The sequence below is a fragment of the Helobdella robusta genome, assembly GCF_000326865.2.
Source record: "Helobdella robusta unplaced genomic scaffold HELROscaffold_50, whole genome shotgun sequence".
Classification (NCBI taxonomy): Eukaryota; Metazoa; Annelida; class Clitellata; order Rhynchobdellida; family Glossiphoniidae; genus Helobdella; species Helobdella robusta.
In genome coordinates this window covers 1,026,360-1,050,311 of record NW_008705255.1, presented here as the reverse complement: position 1 = coordinate 1,050,311, position 23,952 = coordinate 1,026,360, and the positions used below count along the sequence as shown (strand labels likewise).

The following is a 23,952-nucleotide window of genomic DNA, read 5'->3' as shown; positions in this document are numbered from 1 at the left end:
GGAGAAGCAGGCCTGGGAGGAGTCAGATTATTTTCCTCGTCACTGATTGGCTCGTTCGAAGTGTCAATCAAAGTATCGTCAGCTGATGATGAAGATGAGAGTGATGACGACGACGATGATGATGGTAGTGATTCCATGGGATCTTCCAGGCTGATTTGTTTGGTCTGTTGCGACGATGATGATGATGATGATGATGATGTAGCATTCAATTAATAACTTTTCTATCAATTATTCAACCAATCAAAAACCTTGTAACTAACTGATCGACCAATTGCAAGCGGCCCCAGCCAATTAATCAACCAATTGCATAAGGCCTGTTACAACCGACCAATCAGAAAGCAGGCCTTTCAGATTTAAACCACGCCTACCTTTTTAAGGGCTCCTCTGTTGTTTCTTCTGATCTGCTGATGCTGCTCGATGAGATCGGCTGCTGAAGCTGGCGGGGAAGATGCCCTCATGTGACTGCATACCTTTATGGTGATGATGATGATGATGATGTGATGATGATGATGACGATGATGACGTCACAAACTTCGTGAGTGTCTTCAGTAAGTGGGGGAAGGCCGAGAGATACCCTCTTGGTGTTTTTCAATTCAAAAATGTCCTCCAGACCACCCAACGCCAACTGATGATGATGATGGTGATGATGAAGATGTTGATGATGACGATGATCGCGACAATCATTGTCATCATAACTCACGAAGCATCATCACCACACCAACAGCACCATCATCATCATCAGTCACTCACCATCAAACCCTTCCAAGATAGGAGGAGGATTTTCTTAATGGGCAGATGGTGGAAGTTGGGGCTGCAAAACTTTGCTACCAGACCAAACAGCAGCGACAACAACGAATCATCTGCATTCACTTATGACGACGACGATGACGATGAAGACGATGATGATGATGACGTAATCATGACGACGACGGCGATGTTCATGGTAGCGATTATGGAGCGAAAGATGATACCAATCTTATAGCCACAGACCATAAAAAAGACTGATAAACAATTACAATGATACCAGCAATAGCAACAACAACAACAACAAACAACAACAACAATCAACAGCAACAACGACAACAACAACAACAACGACAACAAACAACAACAATACAATCAACAATCAGACTCACAGAGTTCAGTCCTCAGTATACTCCTAATTCTGCCAACATCACCCTCATAGCAGCTAAAATCGACATCATCATCATCATCGTCGTCGTCGTCACCATCATTATCACTATCATCATTCTTATTGCGTCCGTTAATTACTCTAGTAGTAGTGGTAGTAGTAGTGGTAGTAGTAGTAGTTGTAATAGTAGTAGTAGCTGCAGCAGCTGCATTAGCCGTTCTTCTAGTGTCGACATCAACGTCGTCGCCTTCGAAATTATTACTACTACCACCATTATTATTATTATTGTTGTTATTATTATTATTGTTGTTGTTGTTGCGGTTCATTTGTTTCCTCTTAGTCCCAATCCTAATCGTCTCCAGCATGGTGTACATTATATTTAGAAGGGCCCTGTGAGGGTGAGGGCCGCGTCATAATAAAAATGAATAATTATAATGATAAGTTATTACTACTACCATTGCCGTGTTATAATAAAAACAATTATGAATAAAATTATAATAATAAGTTATTACTACTACCATTGCCGCGTTATAATAAAAACAATTATGAATAATTATAATAATAAGTTATTACTACTACCATTGCCGCGTTATAATAAAAACAATTATGAATAAAATTATAATAATAAGTTATTACTACTACCATTGCCGCGTTATAATAAAAACAATTATGAATAATTATAATAATAAGTTATTACTACTACCATTGCCGCGTTATAATAAAAACAATTATGAATAAAATTATAATAAGTTATTACTACTACCATTGCCGCGTTATAATAAAAACAATTATGAATAATTATAATAATAAGTTATTACTACTACCATTGCCGTGTTATAATAAAAACAATTATGAATAAAATTATAATAATAAGAATATTAGTAATAATAATGATGATAATGGCGATGATGACGATGAAGATGATGACAACCTCAATTCGTAGCTGTCAGACATGCAGATAGAGGTCTTATTGTACGACATGCTGAATTCAGTCTCCATGTGGAGAAGGGCGAGACACGAGTGGAATGCCCCGCAGTCGAACAGGGTCACAACGTTCTCAACCACCGACATGCGGTGCTCTTGCAGAGATTTGCACTCTGCGAAGTTCCCTGTTGACGATGATGATTGTAGTTGTAGTAGAAGTAGTAGTAGTAGTAGTGGTTGTAGTAGTAGTAGTAGTAGTGGTGGTGGTTGTAGTAGTAGTAGTAGTATTGACAGTAGTAGTAGTAGTAATAGTAGAGGTAGTAGTAGTAGTTACATACATGCACACATCAATCAATCCTCGTCACGCAAACACACACATACTACACCTACCCTCATATACAAACACACACACACACACACACACACACACAACACACACACGTACATATTTCTCCGAACTCGATCAAATCCACTAGATTGTTAACAACCAGGCAGACCAGACAAGCCCAACATAATTAAAAAAAAATATACATAAATACACATATGCATACGTACATATACAAATTCACAAAGATTTAAACATAAGGCAATTAGTCCTTCGCTACATACTTCACTAAAATCAATCACTAATAGCATTCACGGACGCATATGAAAACACAATACGAGTAGTGAAATGTTATTGTTTGTTAGCCAGCAGGTAAGAAATTCTTGTTCTAGTAAATAAATGTTAATGAAGAAAGAGGTGACTATGATACACACAGACACACACACAAACAAACATACACACGCACACATACATACATGCGTACACAATACCAATTTCGTTTTGATATCAAGTTAAAAACAAAGTATTTTGCTCAATCAACAATTTTTTGACATTGTTTTTAAATAAATCTTTTTGACATATATTTCTAATTTCCGTGTTTATAATTCCATCCCAAGCCTTTTGGAACAGAAATTTTTAAGCTGGAATTCATCATTTTCAATTTAGAATAACTGGAATGAAAAGTTGACGCATGCCTCGATACACCAGTTTGGATTGAACTTCTTGAGTTGAAAAAATCTCAAAAAAAAAAAAACTACTGGAGTTTACAGTAGAAATATTTATTTAAATAAAAAGAGCCAAAGTGTACAAGTGGGTATTTTTAAGGTTCAAAATCTGTAAAATATCGGAATAACTAGTAATATTATATTATATTATAGCAGCGAGGATGAAGGCTGGAAGAGAGAAGAACGAATGAAACGGTTTTGGCCAGCGGAGATGGGTTGCATGTGTAATAACGGTGTGATGGTCTAATGGTTAAGGTCGCCTGGTGTTGTTTCACAGTAACCGGGTTCGAATACGACAAGATCCCCGCCTATCACATGCCTCGTGCGTGATGCGTCGTCTAGCACGTATTCATATACGATGTTTGTGGCCTGTTGTTGAATCCTCTGAACTCTGGAAGAGTCTAATTGACCTTTAACCTTTTAACCTTTAAATTTTGATTGTTTCCCTACAGCAAATCGCAATGCATTAAAGTTTAGGTATATAAGGGTATAATATAATTCTAATAATACATTTTTTGATATTTGATATTTAATTTTATATAATATACCCATTGTTTTTTATATTTTTTGAGAGATAAAATTAATGTGCAAGTCCCAGGATAAGTTATCGTTGTTGAAGATGCATACAAATTTTGTTCAGCTGTTTTGCTTCGATCGATGAATAGGATTACCATTGATTTGTATATTTAAACCTGTAATACGATTGGTTAGTATTCTTGGTCCAAATTCTTGGTTCTTGCTAATAGTAGTGGTAGAAGTGATAGTATATGATATCAAAAAAATGATATGATATCAAAAGAAGCATGTTAATAATGAACACACAACAAATAACAATTATCACGACCTTGACATAGGTACAGTATGGCCAGAACAGCCTTTGACCTGACATGCTTCTCGGAGACCTCGGTCATTTCAACCAATCGCATCACATGACCCATTTTCTCCTTTCGCGATAGGCTGGGCCATTTTGTGGCTGGATTTTTAACTAAGTCGATGATGATAATGATGGTGATGTTAGTTGTGATGATGATGATGTTTATGATGATGCCAAATAAGGAGATAAATGAATAAATGATTGATTGATTTAATAAATTAATTGAAGAAACAACAGACATTAAGGATTAAAAGGATGAATGAATGAATGAATGAATGAATGAATGAATGAATGAATGAATGAATTATAGGAAGAAAAATTAATTGAACAAATGAATGAATGTACTAGGAATGGTATCGATCCAAGAATAAATAAATAAATGAAATAAACTAATGTATGAATAAATGAATGAATGAATAAATGAATGAATGGATGAATGAATGAACAAACAAACAAACAAACCAACAAACAAATAAACAAATGACTAACAATATTGTCTAAACAATTCATCAAAGGACTCTCTAGTGTTCTGGAACTCACTTTCTTCAGTATAGCTATACAACTCTAAATTAGTATTATAATAATAATAATTATGATGATAATAACAAAAATTATACAAATAATAATTTATAATAACCGGCCATTTCGGCACTGTAACAATCAGAGTCAGCGTAAGTGAATGGTATATCAGGCGAGTCAGTTGATGATAACTGGAAAATTTTTAAAATATATATTATTTTATTATGAATATTGTAATTTTATTATGCAATTACCATTATTATGGCCATTATTTTTTTGTTTTTTAATAGAATTAATAAAATTATTTTAGGTATTTTTCAGACACTATCACTATATTTATAATTTAGGATATAAATTTTAGATTAACTCTTCCTGCTTTGTATCCTTTTTAAAAATTAGTTCAGACAAGAGAAGACTGTTTAGCCAGGTAATGCTAATGGTAATGGACCTCTCACCCACACTAACTTCACTTAATCATTTAGGCTTGTAGGATTGTAGGCTTTTTTAGCATGAAAAAATAACTTTATTATTTGATTGTTGTAGATTCATGGTTTAGAGTTTACTTTAGAAACAAGATTTTTTTGCTAAGTATAAATTTAGATTTTAAATTTTGTTTTAAAAAATAAGAATCCTTAATTAAAACTGAACAACACCAACTAATCACCTAACGGTTTGAATTTTAAGAATGCCTAACAGTTTCCAATTAAATTAACTTTTATCCAACCTCAGTTTCACCCCTGGGTCTGCGTAAAATTTCACTAAATTTCGGAGTAGACGACTTCTTGGACGTGGAGTCCCCACTGAAGTTCGCTTCGTCAATCATTTTTTTACTTATTTAAATACTCCGAAATGATGAAATAAGAATTTTAAAAATTTATAATTTCACAAAAAAACAGCAAATTAAAGGTTTTGTAATAGAAATTATTCGGTTTAAAAATTATATGAAAACAAAAACACAAAACGCTCGGAACGTTGGCAACGAAATTCTGCAAAATCTATGGAAAGCCAACGCAATCTTAAAAAAAACTTGTAACAATAAATTTAAATACACGAATACACACACAGCACTAAATAGAGTCATTTAAGATTCGGATAACATAGCACATTACAATGCATTTCAAGTCAGAAGTCATTCTTAAAAGCTCACAACTTTGGAGGGCCATGCCAAATTACCTTCCTACTCTCTCATCCAGGGCCCGTGCACACCAATACACATAAACACACATACGTACACACACACACACACGTACACACACACACACGTACACACACACGCACATATAAAATGTAAGGTTTCAAGCAGTTATATTTCATTCCAATTTGAAATTAAGACATAGATTTAGGCAACTTTTAATAATTAATCATATCGAACGGAAAGTTAGAAATACAAATAAATAGACACATAATTAAGCTAACAAACAAAGTACATACATAAAGAGAGAGAGGGAGAGAGAGAGAGAAAGAGAAAAAGAAAGAGAGAAAGAAAGAGAGAAAGAAAGAGAGAGAAAAAGAGAGAAAGAGAGAGAATATATGTGAATATATAAACAAGTCTAAAACCATTAAATTGATTCAAAAAAATTACAGACATTAACAATAATAGAGCAATAATAAGAAGAAGAAGAAAAAGAAAAATAATAATAGCTATTATTATTTTACAATTTATACATATATGCACACACGCACGCACACGTACACACACATATATATATAAATATACATATTCATACATTACATATTTTAAGGGAGCAGTCAATTATTACGTAATAATAATTATAATAATAATACTATTTGTAATTTTTAATATTATTTTAACATTAAATCTAAAAAATTTAAAAAAAAAATATCATCATTTCATCTTCTATTAGGACAGGTTTTCTTGGTATGGCCTTGAAAAAATTTATAGTAAAATCTATAATAGAGTTACTACTACTGCTATTAATAATATAAATAATAATAATAATAATAATTATTATTATTATTATAAATAATAATAACAATAATAATAACCCTCTTCTCCACACACACCGCATTTTCGCTTCCGCTTAGCCCCATCGCCATCATTACTATTACTGCTCGTTGAGTTATTTTTAGATTTCGGGAATTTCCTAATATTATTATTGTTATTGTTGAAATTATTATTATTATTGTTGTTGTTGTTGCTATTGTTATTATTGTTGTTGTTTGAAAAAGTTCTTTGTGGAGCACCTATGAAAAAGAAATGCGATTATTCAATCAACTACCCAATTAATCGGTCAATTAATCAATTAATTAATCAACCAATCATTCGACCAATCATTCAACCAATCATTCAGCCAATCAATCGACCAATCAATCAACTAATCCAGGGATGTGCAAACTTTTTGCTGTGAGGGCCGCATTGAGAGCTATTTTACCTTTGAAGGGCCGCATATGAATTTAAATAGCAACTTTTTTTCGACACGGGGAGAATTTTATAGGATTTAAGGCTTCTTTTATTGGTCATAATGTCTGGCTGACAACCTTTTTCTTGACGAACAAGTCCACCCACCCCGAGACTAACCAATCAACGTTCATGACTTTGTTGGCGTTTTTAGTTTGCATAATTTTTTAGTTTAGACCCGTTTCAATTCAATCAAGTCAGCCAGCCAGCCAATCCAGTAATCGATCGATCAATCGATCAATCGATCCAATCGATCAATCAATCGATCGATCAATCAATCAATCAATCAATCAATCAATCAATCAATCAATCAATCAATCAATCAATCAATCAATCAATCAATCAATCAATCAATCAATCAATCAATCAATCAATCAATCAATCAATCAATCAATCAATCAATCAATCAATCAATCAATCAATCAATCAATCAATCAATCAATCAATCAATCAATCAATCAATCAATCAATCAATCAATCAATCAATCAATCAATCAATCAATCAATCAATCAATCAATCAATCAATCAATCAATCAATCAATCAACCAACTAACCAACCAACCAATCAATCAACCAACCAACCAATCAATCAACCAACCAACCAACCAACCAACCGACCATCGGCCCATTGGAAAAACCCACAGCCCTGGTCAATGGGTTTGGGGCATGAATAGAACGGTCGACTTTTATTCGGACCATCTTTAACCACGGTCCGTCTTAAATTATCATTATTGTAATTATAATTTTTTTAAATTATGAATTCAAATTATATCATTATTTTTCATCATTACCATCATCATCATCATTACCACATTATTGCATTCGTTCGTTCTTTCTTTCATTCATTTATTTATTACTATTACTAATATAATAACGTAAAAATTAAAACAATTCACCATCATCATCATCATCACCACCACCATCACCGTCACCATCATCATCATCATCACCAAAACTTACTTCTTAGCAGGAATGTTACAATTGCACTGAACGACAGCACCTCCATCTTCATCATCATCACCACCACCAAAACTATTACTATTACCATAACTATTATTATTATTACTATTATTATTATTACGACCTGGCCCATTTAATGAGAAATTAGAAGTAGCAGTAGTAGTGGTGTGACCTAAATTCCCGCTATCTGATTGGTCGGTTGAATCGGCCCATAGGAAGAAGGTACATTTGCTGTCTGGCGGTTTGGCGCACGCGTAAAACTGTCTTCCTGCATTGCATTTTGATTGGTTGGTTATTGATTGGCTGGTTGGTTGTGATTGGCTGGTTGGTTGTGATTGGCTGGTTGAAATGGATTTGGCCGTGATTGTACTTTTGTGATTGGTTGAATGATTGATTGCTGATTGAGATAGTTCAGTTGAATTAAGTGACATAAAGATAAATATTATAAGAATGATGATGAAAAAAGCAAGCGGATAAAGTAGAAACAATTATACTAGCTATTTAATGAAGGGAATTATCTAATTGGCTAACATATTCTAACAAAAGCGATTCTAATGGCTTTATTTTAAAATAAAAAAATTCTGATTGGCTAATAAATAAAAAAGGACTGATTTAATTGGTTAATAAAATCAATAGGAGCGATGTGATTGGCTGGCCTGGCCGACCTGTATTAGGCCCTTCTTTTTTGACTGTCAGCAGCCTAGCGTCTTCACCACACAAACACACGACATCTTTGTTATTATTATTATTAAATTTATCATTATTATTATTGAATTTATTATTATTAAATTTATTATTATTGCTGTTGTTGTTGTTAGTTCTGCTGCTGTTTGGCTGTTGAGAACAGAGAGGGACTGCGATTATGGCATAATTTTAAAAACATAATTGTAAGAAAAATAATAAAAATGAAATAAAAATAATAATAATAATAATAGCAACAACAATAATAACAAAAATATCAATAACGATAAATCGCCAACATATACTACAAAGTTATCCCAGTTCATATTACTTTGATTTCTATTGGATGGCCTCAGAAACCCGGAAGTCTGTAATTGGCTGAGGCTTCGATTGTTCGACCAATCAGAAGCGCCGGTAGGAGGAGCGAACGATGAAGAAGGAAATACGTCATCGTCATCACCGTTGTTGCCCACAGTCCCAGACGAAAAGAAACTATTATTATTCCTATTATTATTATTATTTCTATTATTATTATTTCTATTATTATTATTATTATTATTATTTGTTGTGCGTGACGATGACGTCATCGACGAAGATGATGATGATGACGATCTCGGATAGCCGCTGTCGTTGGAAGCTGGACGATGATGATGATAGTAATGATGATGATGATGGTAATGACGATGGTGGTAATGATAATGATAACACAATCCAAATTACGATAATATTGGAAATCGTAAGGAAGCAAACTTACTGGTGTTATGACTACTACTACTAAAACCACTGATACTACTACTAGCACCTCTACCGTTACTACTATGACTACCTCCAGTAATACTACTATTACCCCTATTACCACTACTACTACTACTAATACTCCCAGAATTACTAAGACTATTACTACTACTTCTGGCGAAATTAATTTCCAAAAATTCTTTGATAGTATCGCTACAACAGGAAATACATATCTTCAAATTTCCATTATCGTCATCTGCAAACTGCTGGGTGGAGCTAGATGGCGTCATGTGCAAATGAAGCTTCCTCATTGGCTGGCCGTGGCTGGTGCACTGGAATGTGATTGGTGGCGGTGATTTGATTGGTCGGATACGTTCGAATTGTTTGGTTATTATTTAATCAATCAGCAAAGATGTTTGTCATTCATTTTTTTAATCAATCAATCAATCAATCCATTCATTCATTTATCCATTCATTCATTCAACCAACCAACCGATTCGCAATACTCGTCTAGAACGTCAGCTCCATCTATGAAGCTCGGAAGCCACACGGCATACTTGCAGTTGGGAAAACCCATGCAAGATAAAAATAGCCTAAAATTAACAATAACAATAATTAATAACAATAATAATAATAATAATGATAATAATAACCCATTATTATCTCTTTTCCTCCTGATAATGATGTCGTTGCCGCATTTTGGACATTTGCAAAGAGGAAACAGGTCGCCATTGTTGTTATTATTATTATTGTTATTATTATTATTACTGTTGTTGTTGCTATCGTCTAAAAATAAATAAAAATCAATTAATTATAGTAATAATTATTATATCAAAAATAATAATAATAATAATAATAATAATTATTCTTATTATTATTATTATTATCATAATAAAATAATCTTCCTGACCATTTATGAAATTATTATTTTGAACGTCGCCGAAGTATCTAGACAATGCTTGGTCTATCTTATCCGCCTGTGAATGAATGAATGAATGAATGAATGGATGAATGAATGAATGAATGAATCAATCAATCAATCAATCAATCAATCAATCAATCAATGGATAAATGGAAAAATGAATGTATCGATGGTTAGTAAATGGATGGATGAATAGATTGACGGAAAAAAAATGAATGAATGATTGATTGAATGGATAAATTGATAAATAAATATATGAATTAATTAATCAATTAATAGACTGGTGAGTGAAAGAAAGAAGGAAACAAATGAATGAATTAAAAAACTTCCACTTACCTGCTGTATGGCAACTTTGAATACCTCTTTATACTTATGTATTTGTTCTTGGAGAACAACTTGATAGAAAGAACGAATGAATGATTGAATGAATGAATGTTTGTATGAATGAAAGAATGAATGATGGAATGTATGAATGAAAGAATGAATGAATGAGGAGGTAGTAGAAAGTTCTAGAGAAAAGGGCCAGAAAATCAAATGCAGATTGAGCAGAAGAGTGTTTAACACGAGTTAAGAAGAAGTGAGTACAAGAAGACGATCGTAAACCGAGGCGTTTAAGTTCAATTAATATATCTGATAAGTACTTAGGAAATAATTTAGATTGAGACTTGTACATAAATGTGCAAATTTTAAAAATTATTCTATATTCTATAGGTAGCCTGCGCAAGAGAACAATAAATGGTGATATATGACAAAAAAGGGGCACGAGCAACCAGACGAAAGACGAACCAGTTGAAAGCTTTACTTAAAGGATAGAGTGTAGAATCATAAAGACCATAGTGGAGCGAGTTACTATAATCAATCCTAGATAAGACTAACGAAGTAAGAAGAAGGAGAAGAGTAGGATTGTCAAAAAAGCACAAATATTTTTATTCTACGTAGATAAAAGTAAGAGCTTCTAGCAACACTATTTATAAATCTGACAAGAAAGAGACATGCTAGAAGCAAAGATAAAGCCTAGACTGCGAAACTTGTGAGAAACATCAAGAGTTTTAGAATCAGGTAAGATAATATTTTAGAAGGAATAGTAATAGAACGTTTAGATTTATTAAAACTAATTAATTTAAACTTGGAAGGATTCAGTTTAAGACACATAGAGTCAGGCAAAGCGCTAACTGAAGAAAGACATAGAGATAGATTGTGAAGAACACTATTGAGATAAGATGGAGGAAAAGAAGTATGAATATATGAATGAATGAAAGTATGAATAAATGAATGAATGACAGAAAGGTTTAGTTATATCACTAAGATAACTAGACTGTGAAAATAAATGAACGGATTAATTGAGTAAAAGAATAAAGGAATACATGAATGAGAAAATATCAAAATGAACGACTTAAGAGATAAAAAAAACGAATTAATACCATCTTTGTCTTTTTGTCCAAGACATATTCTGTAAAAAGTTATCCAAAAAAAAAACCTATCATCATATTAATCATCATCAATACTATCGCCGCCACCAAAAACAAATTAATCATTATCATTACCATCATCATTATCATCATCATCACCATCATCATCATCGTCACTACCACCATCATCATCATCACCTCTTGAGGTCAGCCTCTAGTTCGGACCTCAGATGTGGCTTTGACATCTCGTAGCCCATGGCGTCGTATCCTGATAACGATTACCACCATCATCATCATCACCACCACTATTATCATCAACATCATCATCGTCAATTTTTGAAATATATATATATTTATATATATATATATTAGATTAAGACTGTTAGAAATGCAATCATTGATGAAAATCGCATCATGTTCGACGTTAGTTAGCATCTAATTTAACTTTTCCATTTTTCTAACGGTTGAACTAAAGGAACTTGAAAATGATTTACGACCAACCGTTAGAAAAATCGAAAATGTTAAATTGGAAGTTAACTAATGCCGGACATACTGTGATTTTCATCAATGATTGCATATTTATATGTGTATAGACTCGTGCACATGTGATAGACGCATACACAACACAGACTAACACGTGTGCCTCAACAAAGAAGATAACCACCATGTGAAATCGGGTGAAATCAACAAAGCTATGTAAATGGTGTTTGGTTAATAATCTCATTTTGTTTTCGACATCAATTTATCTCTGGAGTTATGTTTGTCGAGTGCATTAAACTACAATAAAATTAGTAAAACTAAATTAGTTATTGAATTTGGCAGTATATTCTATATGTCTTCAACCATTTCAATCGTAACTAAAATTGAGTTGCAGCGTTTAATAGATGAGGAAAGTAGCAGGATATTATCGAAAGAAAACAAAGGGATGTCCTTTAGCCTTTTTTGTGTGTTTCTACACTTAATTATTATTTGTTAGTGTAAATAAGACTTTCAACAAGCATTAATGTGATATAACAATTGGCCTTCTGACTTTCTGAATGGTTTATGCTTATTTTTATTCCTCGAATGACTAATTGTGTCTGAAACAGTAGAAATCTAATTTATTTATATATTTATTTATATGTTCGTTAATTAATGCAGCGCAATATTTCGACCAAATGTTTAACTTTAATATTGAAGTTTTTTGTTCGTGTTTTATGACACTTTAGAACATTTGAAGTTTTTCGTTGTTTGGTAATGAAGACGTGTTTGTAAATCTGCACTTTAAAAAAAAATTTGTGCTTTTTGTGTTTAAACATTTTGGAAATGAGAAAAATGGGAAAGGAGAGAGAATGGGAGGAGAGGGAAAACGCGGGAATGAGTTAAAAAAATAGGGAATGGAAATTTTCAGGACCGTTGTCATAAATGCTCACCTCTAATACATACACACACACACGCACCACAGCACACATCACACACACACACACACACACACACACACACACACACACACACACACACGTACATACCCTCCACTAATCCCATTCCAAGTTCCCCGGGAACGAACTTCCCGTCGTCGCGAACACCAACATACAATCGTGATTTGATGGTTTCAATGTGCTCCGCGTGTGTCGCGTCCGTACCTGTGTGTGTGTGTGTGCGTGTGTGTGTGTGTATGTTATTAAATGAATAATTGATTGAGTAATGTACAAATGAATGAATGAGTAAGTGAATGAATGAATGAATGAATGATCGAATGAATGATCGAATGAATGATCGAGTGGACGGATTTGTAAATTAAGCCTAGAAAAACCTAATTCATATAATATTCGAAAAAAGATCAATAATCATTTTTATATAAACATGCAACAACAACAACAACAACAACAACAACATCAACTACAGCAACAACAATAATAATAATAATAACAACCAATTCCGTGTTTCTCCATCAGAGCAATCAGGTCAGCCTCCGTTAGCAAAGATGGACTCGATGTTTCCGACTGAGTCATCTGATTATTGTTGTTGTTTTTATGGATTTTTATAAAAAAAAATTGATGTTTTTATAATTTAATATACGTATTCCTATCGGAAACTGATTCGGGTTTCAACTATTTTAAGTATAATTCATTTTTTATTTTAGAGGAAGTTAATAAACCTTTAGTAATCCAAGGTTTTTCTTTGTAAAACGACTTATGTTGTTTGAGGGACAAAATCGAATGATAGCGTTTTTAAAAATATTTATGAAAAGATAAAAAGCCGAATTAGTATTTGTACATTCAAGTGTGATTGACCAATCAAAATTTTTAATAAAGGAATTTAATTTGTTAATATTAGCAACTCAGCCCGGAATCGAAACTTCACAATTTGAAACAACGGAGCGTTTCGGTTCAAGTAATTCGATACAATCATCATTAAACATATTAAAAAGCTCGGTTTGTTTACCCAACATTAACTTAATATCAGTTTTAATTTCTTTAAAATTATATTTTAACCAGGTATCTACATTGGGAATTCTTGACAAGTTCGCACAAACAACGAAACTTTGTTTAATAAGCCACACGACTTAACAACGTTCGAGAATGTTATACATTCAACAACTTTCTGTCTTTCTTATTATTATTCCCGCGTAAATAAAAATTTATCTAAATTTTCAAGTTTTCTAAACAACCTCTTCTAATTAAAATTAAAAAATTCAGCAGCGTTTGATATAAATAACTCGTCGTCGAAATAATTCGAGTTATTCATCAAAAAACAAAGCAACTCACAACAACTTGTCTCTAGATGCAATTTTTTTAGAAAATTTTCATTAACAGATTATTATTACTATTAAAGTAGTAGTAGTAGAAGTAGTAGTAGTAGTAGTAGTAGTAGAAGCAGCAGCAGCAGCAGCAGTAGTAAGAGAAGTAGCTGTAGTAATTATTACTTTTGAAGTAGTAGTAGTAGTAGTAGTAGTAGTAGCAGCAGCAGTAGTAGTCGCTGTAGAAGCAAAGTAGTAGCAGTAGTAGTTGTTGCCGTTAATTAATAATATCAAAAAAAAAATAATTAAATAAAATCGCCTTTCCAGAACTAATAGCATTAATAATATGATTTTCATACAATACAAAAAACTACTACTATTACTACTACCACCACCTCAACTAAAACTACTACTGCGACGACTTCACTACTATTACTACTACTACTACTACTACTACTACTACTACTACTACTACTACTACTACTACTACCACTATTACTACTACTACTACTACTACTACCACTATTACTACTACTACTACTACTACTACTACTACTACTACTACTACTACTACTACTACTACTGATGATGATAGTGATGATGATGGTGACAATGATGGTGATGATGATGATGGTGACTAACGCCGATACTCTTGGGTATGCACTTTTGCCCTGGCACGAAATTCGGAATTGTCTGGAGTGTGAAAAAAAAGATGAAGATCGTCATCAGCCGTCGTCATCACCGCCACCACCACCACTACCACCATCATTATCAACATCCTCATCATCATCATCATCGTCATCATCATCATCAATACCATCATCGTCATCATTACCTTATCACTCCATTTGTCATATATGTAGACTTCGAGATAGTTTTTGGCTGTTACCATCAAGCCCGAGACACTAAACTGAACGGATGAATGAATGAATGAATGAATGAATGAATGAATGAATGAATGAATGAACGAATAAAAGAATGAACGAACGAACGAATGAACAAGCGAATGATTGAACAAATGAATGAACTAACAAAAACAAAGAAGATTGAGTGAATGAATCCAAAAAGAGCAACCGACGCATAATATATGTTAATTAGCCGAAATTTATGCAAATTTATGCGAACCGACCTGCTCGTTGCTGACGTCGGCCTCGACGATGGTTTCGAAGCCCTGGGCATCCTTAGAGCAGCAGGCCAGAAAATGGCGGACCACATATTCATAAATTATTTTCTCATTGCCCTTGCATAAATTAGCATAATAATAAGAGTTCTTTTATTTCTTCCAAAGGCCAAAATATAAATGAAAATCACAATTAAATATAAAATAATCAGATATTATAATGGTTGAAAAATTAAAATAATAATAATAATAAAAATAATTATGAATATAATTAATAATAGTAATAATTATAGTAATAACAATAAAAATAATAATAATAATAATTAATAATAGTAATAATTATAGTAATAATAATACAGAATAGATGATGATGACGATGAAGAAGAGGGTTATGATGATGAAGAAGAAGAAGATGATAATGATGAAGAAGAAGAAGATGATGATGGATAATAACAACAATGACCATAATTATCATAATATTATTATAACACAATAATAATTATAATTATTATAGCGATAATAGCAACCTGCAGACTGGGGGCATACTTGGTGGGATGTATGGGCGGATGGGCCTGGTCGGATTTCGAACCATTCCTCGGGCTGATACCCCCATTCAACAGTCGAGTTGAAAATTCTAAAAAATAAAAATAACAATAAAAAAAAATAATAATAACAATAATAATAATATTAATAATAATAATGATACAAATAATAATATTGATAAGTCAGTTTAGGCGCCAAACGATATTATCACTTAGCCCTGCTTCCAGAAAATACTAAATAACATAAAGATAACATCATCATTCTCATCATCGTCGTCATCAACCCCATCTTCGTCATCATCATTACCTCCCCATCTTGGATCTTGCGTTTGGAGATTGACCAAAGACACCAAATCGAAATCCTTTGGGAAGGCATTCGTTTCCGTTCTGGGGTAGGATATGAATCCTGAAAATTTGATTGGTCGATAGGTTGATTAGTTGATTGATTGGTTGGTTGGTTGGTTGATTGGTTGGTCAGTAGGTTGAAAGGTTGATGTATTGATTGATTTATCGTGATCCGTGACTGGTTCGTTGATTAGTTAATGCTAATTAATTGAAAGATTGATTGCAATTAGTCAGCACATGACGACTGAAAAAAAACCTAACCAATCAAACAACCAACCAACCAACCAACCAATCATCCAAACAACCAACCAACCAGCCAATCAACCAACCAATCACCCAACCAACCAACCAACCAATACCTTGTGTATATAACTTCTCAGCTATCTTCATTGTTTCTTTGGCATTTATTTTTAACTTTCTAGATGAAACTTTCTCCAGTTCCTATGCATGTATAAATGAATGAATGAATGGATGGATGAGTGAATGAATGAATGAATGAATGAATGAATGAATGCATGAATTCATGAATGAATGAATGCATGAATGAATGAATGCATGAATGAATGAATGCATGAATGAATGAATGAATGCATGAATGAATGAATGAATGCATGAATGAATGAATTGGCGGATGAATTGAAAATTAGCGAATGAACTAGTTAGTGAATAAACACACGAATTAGATAACAGAACGAGTAAGGATGAACGAGTAAATGAATGAACAAACAACAACACACGTTTAGACGACATGAATGAACGAAAGAATGAATTAAAAAATGAATGAATGAATGCATGAATGCATGAATGAATGCATGAATGAATGCATGAATGCATGAATGAATGCATGAATGAATGAATGAATGAATGAATGAATGAATGAATGAATGTATTAATGAATGAATGAATGAATGAATGCATGAATGAATGCATGAATGAATGCATGAATGAATGAATTAATGAATGAATGAACCAACAAAAGCAAGAAATAACTCACAACTGTGTCGAGAGCGCAAGGTCGCCATTTGGATTTCGGCTTGTTAGTTACGTTGGTGATCGTCAGTTCTGGATTCTTGAGTCATGGATGAATGAGAATGAATGAATGAATAAATAAATAAATGAATGAATGAATGAATAAATGAATGAATGAATGAATGAACCAACCTCAACACAATGTTCATATAGAACTCTACAAGCCATGTAATCAAATAAGCGTTGCCTGTGAAGGAATGAATGAATGAATGAAAGAACGAATGAATGAACGAATGAATGTGAACGAACGAATGAATTTGAATGAACGAATGAACAAATGAATAAAAAATAAAAAAACAAATGAATGAACAAATGGATGAAGAAATAAAATCATCTTCAACCTCTTCCAATTGAAATGAACTTCTCCATCCTCTGACTGGCAGATAACTGGATGTGATGATGACGACTATGACATCAGTAACAACAAGGGGAACAGGAATGCCACAAAAACACACACACACACACACACAAACCTTCAATCTTCCAGAAGGGCTCGGCCACAAACGACTGCACTTGCTTGAAGCGTTCGACGACGAAGCCAAGCGTGGGGAACTGACAGCTGCCGTAGCTGATAAGCTGCTCAGCAAGCACGCTCGGGAAGACCCGCTGCAACCTCAGCGTCTGGAAGCGCGTGAAAGCAGCACCTGGCGACGATGGTGGTGGTGGTGGCGGTGAAGTGATGTGCTGCTAGTGAGTTCAATGGTGCTTGTTAACATTAGTATTTTATATGCTATATATTTGTTCATATAAGCTGCATATATACTATACACACACAGACACACACACACACACGCATGCACACATGTATATATGTATATATATATATATATATATATATATATATATATATATATATGTTGAGGTTGGTTCATTTATTATATAATATATAGCATATACATATAAATGTATATGCTATATATTATATATGCTATGATTGTAACTTAATTAGAATTAAAGTTCATCATGTTAGTCATATGGTATTGTTCTGTGATAATCAAAGACAAAGACAATACTATAAAACTACACTGATGATGGCAGTTGATGCCGAAAAAGAGCTTCTCTGTAGTAATATATATATACATATGCAAACATGTGCTATTTGTATTCTTTATATATGTTTTAAATAATAATAATAATAATAACCTATCCTAAGATCCAACTCCTGTCTGACATCAACAGCCAAACTGGTCTTCTCGTCCGGATTTCCCAAGTTATTTATAGCTCTAGTAATTGCCCTGATAATGATGATGATAGTAATGACGACGACGACAACGATGATGATGAAGATGACGATGATCATGATTATGAAGACTAACTGATGTGTGATTTCTGAAAACTTTGCTCTGTAGACTTTCAAATTTGGCTTCACTGAGAAGAAAAAAAATTAATCTTTCAATTAAATTAACTTACAAGCCATGAATAAATTATGTTAACAAATTGACCATGATGAGTGAATAAATTATGTTAACACATCAACCATGATGAGTGAATAAATTATGTTAATTAGCTAGCCTGCAAGGCACACGCTGATGATCTCGTAGCCAATATTCTCACCCTCCCTATCGCAATCCGTCCAAATTATTAGAGTACCCACATTTTTGCACTCTCTCTCTAAGGTCCTCTTGATAATGATGATGGTGAGGGTAATGATGATGGCAGTAATTATGATAATGATGACGGTGATAGCGATGATGATGATGATGATGATGAGTATATCGCTAACTGACTTTGATATCCTTGTAATCGTCTGGACATGACTTTGTCAATGGAGCTTCGAATAATAACAGAGGACTGCATGATGTCCTATTGTCAATCAATCCATCAATCAAACACACACACACACACACACACACACACACACACACACACACTTACAAATAAACAAACACACATACACATATATACAAACAAACATACATGTATACATACAAACCAATTTTTATACTGGCCGACGAATTCGTAGGTGAGCAAATGACCAGACACTGACGTCATCGTCATCGTCACATCCCTATTAAAAAGTCTATATGGAAACTCGTAGATCTTGTTAAATCTGGAAAAACCCTCCCTCTGTGAAGGTGTATAAAATAAACAGATGTGAACATATAGATAGGTGCATACTGTATATATAAGTGTTTTTCTGTTTTGCTTGGATCAAATAAATGTATTGAATTAAATAAATGAATGTATGTGTGAATGTATGTGTATAAATACTTTTAAATGGAGTTAAATCATAACAAAAAGTTTATTAGTGCTATTAAAATTTAAATAATAATATAAAAATAAATAATAATAATAAATAAAATTAATAATTAATATTTAATATTAATAAAATTAAAAAAACTAACTTTTCTGTAACTACCTCTGGACATAATTTCAGCCAGCGATTTTGCAGCATCATTTTTTTCCGCAACGTTTAGGACTTTATTCATATTTTCGCCAATATTAACCTTTCTATTATTATTTTTAGTATTTTTATTAGGAGAATTAGGAAGTTCAGAAGTGCTTGTGCTGGAAAAACTTTTCTTTAAAATTGCGCTGACGTAAATTTTCAACTTAAAGTCAGATTTACGTGAAATGAACGTACAAAAATTATTTTTTATAAAATTAATATTTTGAAATTTACAACTAGAATTACGAATAGTTAACTTTGTGATTAAAAACATCACAGAATTAAATTTGAAAAAATTTTAAAAGTGAGCCTAATTAAATGTGAACTTAACTTTAAACTACCCAAAATAAGGCTGATTCCATGGACTGATTTGCAAACTCTTATTAAAGTTTTCATCATTCTACAGTACAGAAAGAATACTTTCAAACTTTAAAAAGTTTAAAAGCATTTATTTCAAAGTTTAAAGAATAGCAAAGAAGAGTATTTGACTGATTGATCTTTGAATGTGTATTAGGTTTAGGAAAAATATACGATCTAGGAAAATCTTTTGAATGAGGAGTTTATGAGCTTAGTTTGTTTGGAGCGTAAAGCGAGATAAAATCTTTACAAAGACGGCAGTATGGACCTTCGATCTACAGACGCCATGCTAACAGTGGTTATTTGACGGTATGGTAGCGAATTAGCCGCTATAAAGGTTATATTCGATTCCTATCAAACAAATTTCACCAAATATCATAAAACTCTTAAAACGAATACAACTCGTAACACGCGAAAGACTCGTGAAATGAAACAACTCGGAAAACAACGCGTGGAACCCCGTATTGGTAAGGCAGTATCGAAACAACAACTATCCGGCTTTTGATAATTTCACAGATGGAATAACTAACGCGAATCTGTGACGTCACTTAATGACGTGACGTCACAGATTAGAACTTCTTTTGAAACATGAGAATATTCCCAATTTTTTTTTAAATTTTAGACATAATAAAGACACAAAGACATCGAAATACATTTTTTTAACAAATTTATTCATATATAATAGTATCATCATCATTACTCTCCTCTTCTTCTTCATAATGACAATAATAACAGCAATAATTATTACAGTAAATGTATGTTATATACACATTATATATATATATATATATATATATATATATATATATATATATATATATATATATATATATAATAAATCAATTTATATCATTTTACCTTGTTGAAAAACACAAACAAAACACATAATAATAGTAATAGTAATTAATAATAAAAGTATGTTAAATAAGACAATACAGATTACGTATAGATAAATAAATGAAAACTAATAGACAGACAGACAGACACAAACATACAAACCCACAAACAGATACACGCAAACAAACATACAAAAAATACATACATATATATGCGTATATATGTATGTATGCATATACATATATACGCAGATAGAGGAATTTAAATACAAACATACAGATAATATGAATTATTATTAAATACAATCGTGGTATGCATATATACGTATATATGTATGTATGTATATGGGACTAAGGTGGAGGTATACACGTTGGTATTGATAATGTTAATAAATAATGAAATACCAAAAATATAGACACACGCACACACACACACACACACACACACACACACACACACATATATATATATATATATATATATATACACTCACACACGTGCATAAGCAAATTAACATATAGGCCTGCAGACGAACAACAAACAATCCAAAGTGAAAAATAGAAACGAAAAAGATGAAAAACCAAAGAAAATGTTTTAAAAATTATTGAGAAAAAAGTTAACATGATCGATAGAATTGTTTTATTATCAGTTGATTGATTGATGTCTTATTATATTAATTAATTAATTAATTAATTAATTGATTGATGGCGAATAGTTATTTATATGAAGATAACTTAATTAAAAGATAAATAGATTAAATGATTGATTGGTTGATTGATTTACTTATTTCTAAAAAGGTTGATTGATCAATTAATTGATTGAGTAATAGATCGATCGATTGATTGGTCGGTTGACCTGATTGGTCAAGATGACTAACATCAAGAGAATTTATAAAAATCATTCAACCAAACTTAAAATAATAATAATTATAATAATAATAACATATACAGTGAAGACGAATGAATAAATTATAAAAACAACAGAAATATTAATGAATAAGAACAAGAACAAAAAATTTTACCAGCATTTTACCATATTTCAAACTAAAACTACATCATAAGTGTATAATCCAGGCACAAATAATAATAATAATAATAATAATAATAATAATAATAACAACAACAATAATAATAATAATAACAATAATAACAGCATGTAAAGCATTGAAGTTTATAACAAAATAATAATAATAACCCTGATCGACCATATTATAAATTTATTACATATACGGCATAGAAATGAAAGTAACAACAATAGCAATAGCAACGAATAACATTAAACCAAACGAAAAATACACACACACACACATATACAAACACACACATACACAAACACACACGCACATACAAACACACACACACACGTACGAACGAACACACATACATACATAGAGGCGGCCAAAAAGACAGGACATCATATAACGACAATAATTAGAATAATAGTAATAATAATAACAACAATGATAATAATAATAATAATAATTAGAAAGAATGAATGAATGAAATACAATTTTCCTAACTTTAAAGCCTATCATTAAATAGATGCTGATGAATTTGATCAAGCAACAAGAATAATCATAATAATAATAATAATAATCATAATAATAATCATGATAATAATCATAATAATAATAATAATCATAATAATAATGAAGAAATAAAGTTTCCATTGTACATTAAAGAGAAAAGCAAATGAACGAGCAAGGGAAGAAAACAAACGAACGAACAAACGAATGGTCCAAATGAATGAATGAATGAATGAATGAATGTATGTATGAATGAATGAATGAATGAGCGAACGAATGCAAAATATAGAATCCATATGGATGAAGAAGGAACGAACGAACGAACGACGAACAAACAAGCAAGCGAACGAACGAACAAAACAACAAACACCAAGCCTGTCTACAGCCTGGCCTACCATGCGCGCAAACTTCAAAAGTAAAAAATTTCTCAAAAATTGTAAATACAAAAAAAATAAACTACTATCATCATCTCTGTCATCATCACCATCATCATCATCCTAACTGAAATCCACTCATCTAATAGCTAAATGAGCTTAATTTATCAAGACAGATTAAATTTTAACTGCAAACACACACATCACACGCACATAAAAACAAAGACACACACACACACACACGTATATATATATATACATGTATACCAATTAATTATGCTTAATAATAAAATACATTACATCTTACTGGTAAATGAGAGAATGAAGTTGTCAAACAATGAAATAACAATATAAATATATATTAAGGTGTTTAGTTACTCTGAGAGCAATTGTCATTAGTGTGGTGAGTGAAGAGACGATGATGACGATTTTATTATTATCATAATGTATCATCAACTATCATAGATTATTATACACAATTATATTTATATAGAGATATATAGATAGATACATATGTGTAAATATAGATAGATAGATAGATAGATAGAGATAGATACAAGCAGAAAGAGAGAAGGAGAGAGAGAGAGAGAGAGAGAATCTAAAAAGTAGAAATATTAAACTGAGATTTAGAAAAGCTAAGTTCTGGTTCAGTGATAGTTTATTAATTAAATAGTCAATTAAGTAATATTAATTATTATTATGATGGTGATGATGATAATAGTAACAACAATAATATTAATAATAGTAATAATAATAATAATAATAATAGCAGTAGCAATAATAAATTCGTTATAGTTCATAGTAAAGTAATCCATGAACTTTTTCATTACTACTTCGTAACGATTTGTATGCAATGGACATTAATAGAATAAATCTTCAATTATAAACCTTCAAAAAAGAAACAACGAATGAGTGAGCGAATGAACGAATGAGTGATTGATTGAATGAATGAATGAATGAATGAATGAATGAATGAATGAATGAGTGAAAGAAAGAAAAACAAAGGAAAAAGAATAAACAAAAATCAAATGTCTAAAAATCAATATAATCAATCATTTATTTATTTATAAAGATATTTGCAACTGTCAT

General features: G+C 32.0%; 1 protein-coding gene across 1 annotated transcript; it reads right to left on the bottom strand.

Moving 5' to 3' along the window:
- Positions 1–7,508: 7,508 nt before the first annotated feature.
- HELRODRAFT_114559 (hypothetical protein) lies at positions 7,509–19,810 on the bottom strand (the record flags this gene model as incomplete). Its single annotated transcript, XM_009027761.1, has 28 exons — positions 7,509–7,635; positions 7,880–8,147; positions 8,545–8,733; positions 8,892–9,197; positions 9,315–9,627; positions 9,789–9,888; positions 9,949–10,081; positions 10,544–10,612; positions 11,639–11,667; positions 11,825–11,894; positions 13,135–13,248; positions 13,536–13,617; positions 14,988–15,038; positions 15,181–15,255; positions 15,475–15,585; positions 15,993–16,099; positions 16,315–16,413; positions 16,712–16,793; positions 17,347–17,421; positions 17,514–17,568; positions 17,723–17,768; positions 17,855–18,025; positions 18,525–18,616; positions 18,698–18,744; positions 18,907–19,002; positions 19,109–19,184; positions 19,315–19,448; positions 19,727–19,810. 28 exons carry the CDS (start codon positions 19,808–19,810, stop codon positions 7,509–7,511), a joined length of 3,201 nt encoding a protein of 1,066 aa, XP_009026009.1.
- Between the last annotated feature and the right edge of the window lie 4,142 nt (positions 19,811–23,952).